Raw genomic sequence first — 9,619 nt, forward strand, 5'->3', positions numbered from 1 at the left:
CCCGGTGTACGACTGCTAATGTCTTCTTGCTTTTTTGCAGAAATGGTACCAGTAAGAGTTGCACTAACTTTGGTTATCACATGGGAAAGGACTTAGGACTTAATGAAGGTAGAGACGATCAGAGTCCACGTCTGCTGCCCTTCCTGTGCCCGTTGGGTTCCCTCCTTCACAGGCCCGCGCTAGCTGGTAATGAGTAAACAGCCCCTTCCACGGGGTGCCTTGGGAACACCAGGAGAGGCCCCCCAGCCAGCGATAGCTGTCGTCACCTTGTGTTGTGTTTCCCATAAAGATGGGTTGAAGTCCTAAGCCCTGTACCTGTGAATGTGAGCTTGTCACCTCACTGTTACGCTTTTCTAGAACTCCCATTCTTCCTCAAGGGCTCAGCTTCTTGGCGCCTCGCTGGATAGGCTCTTGATCTCTGCCCCCCCTGAACCACCTACTCCCAGGACCACAGCCTAGACTTTGGTGTTACCCAAAACTCCCTCCATAATTTTAATTCTAAATCTCCCACTTTGACCACAACTTTGTATCTTTTTAGCTCATTCCTGCAAGCCAGAAAAGTCCAGTCCTTCAATCCCAGTGGAATTGAATATTTCATATGCAGGGCTTCCAACTCGTTTGTGCCGGTTTGACCCTCCTGCTGAGAATTTGCATTTCTACCCCAGATATACTGAATCAGAATCTACAGTTTAACAAGATCCCCAGGTGATTCTTATGGATACATAAGAATCATATGTCTTCCTGTCTCTTCAGACCCCTCCCATCTTTTCAATGATCTTCTCTCCATTATGTCCTCACTGCCTCTTTACCAAGGAGCCCTGGTGGCCCAACGGGTAAGTACTTAGCTGCTATCTGAAAGGTTGATGGTTTGAACCTACCCAGCAACTCTGTGGAAGAAAGACCTGGTTATCTTTCATAAAGATTACAGCCTAGGAAACTCTATGGGGGGTAGTTCTCCTGTGTCACATGGGGTCGCTATGAGTCGGAGTGGACTCCACGGCATCCAACAACAACATCCTCCTTCCTAGTTTCAATTCTGTCAGTGTAAGTACCCTTCACCTGCAAAAACCTCAACCTTGTTTGAACCCAGTGTTCCCTCTCCTTCACTCGGCTGTCCTGTGATGAGGGGAAAATCAACAAGCAATTAAGCTGGCTGGCCTCGCTTTCAAGTTATGACTGCTCACCTCACGTGGGCCCTACCTTCTCCCTGGTGACCCTACTCTGCTTGCCCGCTTTCCTTCACGGCCCTGTTACACCTTCTCCTCTCTCCATGAATCTCCTCCAGCTCCTCTGCGTTTTCACTTTCCTTTGGTCTGTACCCACACTCTTGCTTCTTATCTCAGATAACTCTTTCTCCTCTTGGCTTATAACACCACACCATGCCTGTGTCCCCCACCTCCCAGCTGCCCCTTCTCAGTCTCTTTCCCTGTCCTCTCCTTGCCAGCCCCTTCCCAGGGCTCCTTCTCTACACGCTCTCCCTCAGTGGTCTCTTTCAATCTGATGGCTTCTGGAACTAACTATCTAGTGTTTACACCCCCGCCTAGACCACAGCCCTCAATCAGACACATATATTCAACTTTCTGTGTGCTGGGTCCACCTGAATGTTCAATGTTCATCTTAAAGTTACAGTCCAAGAGGAAACTCCTGCTCCCTCTACCAGCCCTCCAAGCTCCTTCTCTCCTAGCCCTCCCATCTCAGGAGGTAGTGACTCCATCCTTCAGTCTCTCCTCTAAAATCCTTGGATTCATTATTTACTCATTCCTTTCTCTCACACTTCACATCCAGTCTTTCAGCAAATCCTATTGACTCTAACAACCTATACACCCACTTCTCACTTATCAACATGGTTGGGCTCCAAAGGCCAGGTCATTATGCAAAAGTGGAGGATGACGACATCAGGTCACAAAATGGAGGATAACTACATCATTGCAGAACTGCCAAGTTACATCATTATATAACTGCCAAATTACATCATTACATAACCACCAAATTACATCATTACGTAACTGCCAGACCACTGAGAATCATGGCTCAGCCAAGCTGACACATAACCTCAACCATTACAGCCAGCGTTACTCTTGCCTCGCACCTCAGTTTTCCTCACTGCCATACGTACGTCGTTAATGTGCAGAATAGTCAGATAGTGGGTTTTGTACTCTTGTAAAAGTCTCTGGGTAGGTTTGAACTGCCAACCTTTTGGCTAGTAGTCAAGCGCTTGGCTGTTTGAGCTACTCAGGGTCTCCCCCACCCCTGGTAACCACTGATAAATCCTTGGTTTCTATATATTTGCTTGTTTCATATAAATGAGATCATACCACATTTGTCCTTTTGTGACTGGCTTATTTCATTCAGTGTGATGTTTTCAAGGTTCAGCCATGTAGTGGCGTGCATCAGAACTTCATTTCTGTTTATGGCTGAGTAGTATTCCACTGTGTGTATACACTACATTTTGTTTATCCACTCATCTGTTATTAAACATTTTGGCTGTTTCCACCTTTTGGCTGTTGGGTAAAGTGCTTCAGTGACCATTGGTGCAGAGGTTTCTGTTTGTGTGCCTGTTTTCATTTCTTCTGAGTATATACCTAGGATTAGGATTGCTGGGTCACATGGGAGTTCTATGTTTAACTTTTTGAGGAACCACCGCACTGCTTTCCACAATGGCTGCACCATTCCACATTCCCACCAGCAGTGAATGCGGGTTCCGGTTTCTCCCCAAGCTCGCCAACACCTAATGTTTTCCAGCTTTGATCATTGCCATTCTAATGGGGGTAACGCAGTGTCTCATTGTGGTTTTGATGTGCGTAGCCGCAATCCACTTGAAGGCAACATGTTTTTCATTGCCTAATGAAGGCACCCTGGTGGCACAGTGGTTAAGTGTTTAGCTCCTAACCAAAGGTCGGCAGTTTGAACCCACCAGCCACTCTGTGGGAGAAAGACATGGGAGTCTACTTCCATAAAAATTACAGCCTTGGAAACCCTGTGGGGCAGTTCTACTCTGTCCTGTAGGGTTGCTGTGAGTCGGAATGAACCTGATGGCACTCAACAACAATGGCTAATGACATTGAGCATCTTTCCGTGTTCTCGTTGGCCATTTGATTATCCTCTTTGGTGAAGTGTCTGTTCAAGTCCTTTGCCCATTTTTTGATTAGATTGTCTTTATGTTGTTAAGCTGTACAAGTATTTTGTATATTTTGTATATTAGACCCTTATTGGATATATGGTTCCCCTAAATTTTCTCCTGCACTGTAGGTTGTCTTTCTCCTGGATTATTGCATTATTCCCCATTGCTTATTCCATAGCCAGAATGATCCTGCTAAAAATATAATTCAGTTTTTAGCTCAGAACCCTTTAATAGCTCCCTACTGGAGTAAAAGCCTAAATTTTCACAATAGCCTACAAGGTTCCTCATGATCTAGCCTTCTGTGACTTCTCTATCCTCTGTCTTATTTCACTGAAGCCACACTGGCCTCCGGTTCTCAAACCCAGCCAGCCTGCTTCACCCCCAGGCCTTTGCACTTGCCACGTGTTTAGCCTTCACAGCTCTTTGCCCAGATCCCATGAAACTCCCTCCCTTCCTTCCTTCAAAATCTGCTCAAGTGCCACCTTATCAGTGGCCACCTGCCACCCTGTATAAAATAGCAGTCTGCTCCCTGCCCCCAGGACTCGCTGATCAGCTCACTCTGCTTTATCTTTCTGCACAACACTTGTCTGGCATAGCTGATGTGTGTTGGTTTTCTGTACCCTTCCAGTGGGATGTGAGTTCCCTGAGGGATGGGACCTTGATCTGTTGTGTTCACGGTTGTATTCGTCAGACCCAGAGCAGAGCTGTGTTGCTAGTTGTTGCCGAGTCAGTTGTGACTCACGGCAGCCCCGTTTGTGCAGAGTAGAACTGCTCCATACGGTTTTCATGGCTGTGACCTTTTGGAAGCAGATCACCAGGGCTGTCTTCCGAGGCACCCCTGGGTGGGTTTGAATCACCAACCTTTCAACTAGTAGTCGAGTGCTTAACTGTGTATCCAGTGACCTGGCAATAACGAATGTTCAAAGCAAAGGAACCTGTTGAACGAAGAAGTGAAGTGGTAAGATTCAGACATGTGTCTGATGTCAAAGTCTGGGCTGGCGGGAAGTGCGAGTGCTGTCAGGCAGAGAAGTGGACAGCAGGCGCGCTGTCTGATACCGGTTGTAGGAGGTGGTGTTAGTTGCCAGCAACTCCATTCAGACTTATGGCGACCCCATGTGTTACAGAGTAGAACTGCTCCATAGGGGCTTCTTGGCTGTGATCTTAAGGAAGCAGATCTCTAGGCCTATCTTCCGCGATACCTGCTGAGTGGGTTCGAACCATCAACCTTCACGTTAGCAGTTGAGCACAAATCATTTGCGCCACCTGGGCACCTTGCTGATTTAGGGTGCAGGCCTACAAATATCATGGTGCCTTGCCTTTAGAAGTCTCTCGACATATTTTTGTTAATTTGAGTGGCCTTTTCTCCTCCACACAGCCAGTGTAAAGGGGTAGCTGGACCCCTAGTGGCGCAGTGGTTAAGAGCTCGGCTGCTAACCAAAAGGTCGGCAGGTCAAATGCACCAGCTGCTCCTTGGAAACCCTATGGGGCAGTTCTCCCCTGTCCTGTAGGGTCGCTATGAGTCGGAATTGACTCAGCGGCAATGGGTTTTATTTTTAGGGCACTGGAGCCCCACTCGCTGAGGACAGGTCCTCAGGCAGCAGAGCCCCGGTCTAGTGTGACGTCACGAGAGGCTGTGTGATGTCACAATGGCAAGGGGCAGGCCTGAGGCTGGTTCCATTCTTACTTGCTGTGGGAGGCGCAAGGACCAAGGTGGTCAATTTCTGGTTTTATCAAAAAGTTGTTCTCCGTTTGGAGTGTAACTGCGGCCAACAGTAAGGCTGAGGGGACTCAGCCAGCAACATGTTGAACGAGTAAGTCCCACCAAGCCGTGCAGGCCAGTCTGTTGGGGACCTCAGCGGTCTCTCTCTCTCTCTCTCTCTCTCTGATTACAGGATTCACTCCCTAAACTTGGCTGCATTTATTACCCGCTGACAAACCATTACCTTCACTAGCCAACTGTGAGGTCCTGAGTGTGTTGGATACGCTGTTTTCCAGGTTCGTCTGATACCTTCGTTCATCCATAAACTGCTACAATGAAATATGAACCAGAATTTAAAAAGTCCCCATCACATCTGCTGAAGAAATTTGCAGGTAAAGTATAAACACAAGCACTTTGCAGGGGTAGGGGCAAGGAGGGTCCTGTTTTCAAGCAAGGCATTGACAGTCAACTTCATCAGGCTTAGACTGGGAAGGAAGACAAAGAAACTGTGTTTTTAAAACAGCGTAGGAAAATGCTGCCAAGTCTTCATTTTCTTAAGTTTCATTACCAAAAACACCGGAACCTTAGGTTTTCAGCATAAGAAATATATTTAACTATTTCCTAGATGGTTAAGGGATCAAAGGCACTTTCCTCTCTGAAGTGCCAAACACACACTTTAACTACTTCATGCTTTTTATGGCAAGACTTTTTTTTTAATTAAGAAGAAATATTTCTCAACAATAAAATGCACCCTTCTCTTTCCCGTCCCAAGTGACCATGGTCTGAAATTGGATACTTATACCTGGTTATTGGGAGCCCTGGTGGCACAGTGGTTAAGCATTTGGCTGCTAACCAAAAGGTCAGCAGTTCGAATCCACCAGGTGCTCCTTGGAAACCCTATGGGACAGTTCTACTCTGTCCTCTAGGGTTGCTATGAGTCGGAATTGACTCGATGGCAGTGGGTTTGATTTTGGTTTGGTTTTACCTGGGTACTAAAGGAAACTTAATTTTGAAATGTGACTTTCTTGAAGGTACATTGTTAGTATGTATATGTAGTATTAATTGCATTTACTTAAAATCGTGCTAGGAAAAAATGCAGAGGTACGTGCTCCACGGGGAGGAGAGGGCCAAGGGGACTGAGCGAGAAGAGGGAACGATCACCTTCTCGTGGGTGTATTTGTGTGTTCCTTTGCAGGTGAGCCCCTGTTCATGCATCACTTTAGTTACAAACAAAATACAAGAAAATGGAAGAAGGGGAGAAGCAATTTGATTTTCTTCTTTTATTTGTCTGTTTTCCTTGAAACTTAGACCCAGGAAGTATTTCCCAGACTGGTCTGCATTCCACAAGACGTATTTTAATTCCTACAAGTGATTTGGAACCTCTTCTACAGCAGGGTTTGAGTCATAGCTCTGGAATCCTGGTATGTGGTTGAGGGAAACGGAAGCCTGGGAAGGAGACAGAGCTTGCGTGCGAAGCACTCTCGTTGTTCTCCCAGCCCTTCCCCAGGCATGATGTCATTGAGTCTTCACCGCACCCCTCGGGGGGAAGGCAGGGTGCCTTCTTGCCACTTGACAGGAAAGGCAATGGCAAGTTAAGGGAATCTTGCTCTTGTGGTTCCCGAACTGGTGAGTGGCAGAGCCCAAACTTGAAAGTAGGTCCTTCAAAGGACTCCAAAGAGGCGTGTTTATGGTGTTTGATCCAGAGTGCATACATACGCAGCTAGGGTGGTGGGTGCCTGTACTTGGGAGGTAGCTCTGGGCAGCAGAACAGGGTCGTGGAACGGATGTTCTGAGTGTGGCAGACTTGCCATACCTCAATTCTAGCAAGATTCCCGGTGTTGTTGTTGATGTTATTTTCTGTCGCGTCAACGCCAACTCATGGCGACCTTACGTATAACAGAATGAAACGTTGCCCGGCCCCACGCCATCTTCATGATTGTTGCTATGTTTGGGTTCATTGTCGAGACTATTGTGTCAGTCCCTCTCGTGGAGGATTTCCCTCCTTTTTGCAGATCCTCTGCTTTACTAACCATGATGTCCTTCTCTAGACACTGTCTTTCCTGATGACATGTCCAAAGTAAGTGAGCCAGAGTCTGGCCATCCTTGCTGCTGTGGAGCATGCTGGTTGCGTTTCTTCTCAGACTGATGTGTTTGTTCTTTTGGCCATCCACAGTATATTCGCTATTCTACGCCAACACCCCAGTTCGAATTCACCAGTTCTTCAGTCTCCTTTTGTCATTGTCCAGCTTTCTCATGCATACGAAGAGATTGAAAAGACCATGGCTTGGGTCAGGTGCACCATAGTCCTCAAAGTGACATCTTTGCTTTTTAAGACTTTAAAGAGGTCTTTTGCAGCAGATTTGCCCACTGCAATGCGTCGTTTGATTTCTTGACTGCTGCTTCCGTGGACGTCGATTGTTGATCCAAGTAGAATGAAATCCTTGACAACTTCAGTTTTTTCTCAGTTTATTATGATGTTATTTATCAGTCCATTCGTGAGGATTTTCATTTTCCTCGTGTTCAGCCAGCGCATCAGATTGAGAGAGAAGTTCGTTCTCCCCATAGAGTGGGCAGGCTTCTCTTGGCCCCTTGCTTCAGGGCAGTGAGCAATAAAGGCTGCTGTGGGCCCATCAGGACCCACTGGTGCTGTGGGGGGACCCGCTCTCCCCTGTCTGCAGGTTGGAGTGGGGGAACAGTGTCCCTTTCCTCTGTGTGAGGTGAGGCAGGGGAGCTGCTGGAGTCTGGTCCTCATGCACGTGAACCTGGCTCCGAGTGGGATCGTCAGGGCCAGGTGCGGGCCAGCCAGGAGCCTCTCGTCCAGGGTGTGAGGGGCCCTGTGTGGGGGCTGGCGCCATCTCAGCTGTATCCTCAAGGTAAGCTGGGGGGCACACCCTGAGCTGGCTCTTCTGGGGCTTGGAGGGGAGGCGTTTTCCCTCTTGAAGTTTATCTGCAGCAGGGCCGCGCTTTCCGTGTGTTTAAAGAGGATACTCCTGCGTTTTGCCCTTATTCTTGCTATTTTTCCAGTTTGGAGGATGATGAATGTAGGAGTATTAAGATACTGTCTTTATTTTCCTCTGTAGATGTTGGAGTGGCTGTTTCATTTTGTATTTTCGTATTTTTAAGGCTTGTCGGTAAACAGTTGGGTTACAGAGGTTAGTTTTCTCGGCACTTCTTGGTCCTGTCATATTTTAACCCTTGGCCTTTGATGGCTCAGGTTTTTGTGTTGTTGACAGGCGCCCCCTGGTGGACACTGGTGACAATTGTCCCAGGTTCAGAGCTGTACGGACAAGGTGAAAGCGGATGTCCCAGGCCGGGTCACCCTACCCCTGGAGGCCTGTGTGGGTCACCAGAGCATGGCACCGGTGAAGATCTGCCAGGTCTCCCGGCAGAGTTCAGTCATCTAGCGTCACGATCTGTCCTTCCCGTGCCCGCCTTCACAGCGTGAGTTCAGATCCTCAGAGCCCACCTCTCCTATCCTAACAGCCTCCGCATGCACTGCTGGGCGCCCGTCTGTCCCTGTCCCTTCTGTTCTCCGCGAAACAGCCTCAGAGGGATCCCCTTCTTCACAAACCTTCAAGCACTCTGAAGAGCTTCCAGGAAGAGGCTCAAACTCAGCACATAAGACTCTTCACGAGCTGGCATCTGCCTCACCAGCTACCTACAAACACACAGCCCTTTTCCAGCCACACACGACTTGCAGCTTCTCAGACATATGGAGACCTCATGCACCTCCATGCCTTTGCCCATGTGGGGTCCCCTACCCCCTACTTCCTACCCATCTTGCCACATTCAGCGAAATCATGGATGGATGCCATCCCCGACACTTCTTCCCAGCCGCTGGCCCTGCTCCTCCTCCCTTCTTCTGTGTCCACGTATCACACTTGGCTGAGTTCCAGGTCTCTCTCCCATATAGACTGTACTGTTACTTGGCAGCAGGGACTGTGTCTTGCTCCGTGGTGTAATATTAATGCCTAGCACAGCCCTGGTGGCCCAGTGGTTAAGAGCTTTGCTGCTAATCAGAAGGCTGGCAGTTCGAATCCACCAACCGCTCCTTAGAAACCCTATGGGGAAGTTCTACTCTGTCCTATAGGGTTGCTATGAATCGGAATCCACTCGACGGCAACGAGTTTGGTTTTTTTGAACTCTGGTAAGGAACCCTGGTGGCGCAGTGGTTAAGTGCTTGGCTGCTAACTGAAAGGTAGAATCCACCAGTCGCTCCTTAAAAACCCTATGGGTCAGTGCTGCTATGTCCTGTAGGGTCACTGTGAGTCGGAATTGACTTGACGACAGCGGGTTTGGTCTAGCACAGCCCTACCCAGAGTAGGTGGTGTGTGAATGAATGTATAAAACAATGAATGAATGAGTGAATGAATGAATGACCAGAAGCCTCCCTGAAAAAGAGCAGTGTGCTGAGGACGCCCCCCAGATCACTTCACGTTGGGTTGCCCCAGGGCTTGGCTGGGGGCTGTGGACCTGGACACAGGAAACATAGCTGAGGGGACTTGGTTGTGCCCAGCACCATCTTTGGAGGTCAGGGTTCTTATTTCATCCGCTTCTCCACTCCCCGTTTGTGGCACGTGCCTGGCGTTGGGTAGGTGCTTCACAGACGTTTGCAGAATGAGCAGTGTTGGCTGAGGGCTCTCAGACAGGCCAGTGGGCTCTAGGTTTGACCGAGACATTCACAGATGTTTGCAGAATGAGCACTGTTGGCTGAGGGCTCTCAGACAGGCCAGTGGGCTCTAGGTTTGACCGAGACATTCATAGATGTTTGTAGAATGAGCAGTGTTGGCTGAGGGCTC

At 48.5% G+C, this 9,619-nt stretch overlaps 1 protein-coding gene across 1 annotated transcript in view; it reads left to right on the plus strand.

Annotated features, from left to right (window-relative positions):
- Positions 1–3,919: 3,919 nt before the first annotated feature.
- Positions 3,920–9,619, plus strand: part of TEX29 (testis expressed 29) — a 31,155-nt gene continuing 25,455 nt past the window's right edge. Inside the window, exons 1-2 of the mRNA XM_023737389.1 lie at positions 3,920–4,079; positions 5,117–5,212. Of these exons, the coding sequence (XP_023593157.1) occupies positions 5,155–5,212 (58 nt within the window). The 5' untranslated portion in view covers positions 3,920–4,079; positions 5,117–5,154. The remainder of the gene's footprint in view (positions 4,080–5,116; positions 5,213–9,619) is intronic.

The sequence above is a fragment of the Trichechus manatus genome, unplaced genomic scaffold (genome assembly GCF_000243295.1).
Source record: "Trichechus manatus latirostris isolate Lorelei unplaced genomic scaffold, TriManLat1.0 scaffold00102, whole genome shotgun sequence".
Taxonomy (NCBI): Eukaryota; Metazoa; Chordata; class Mammalia; order Sirenia; family Trichechidae; genus Trichechus; species Trichechus manatus.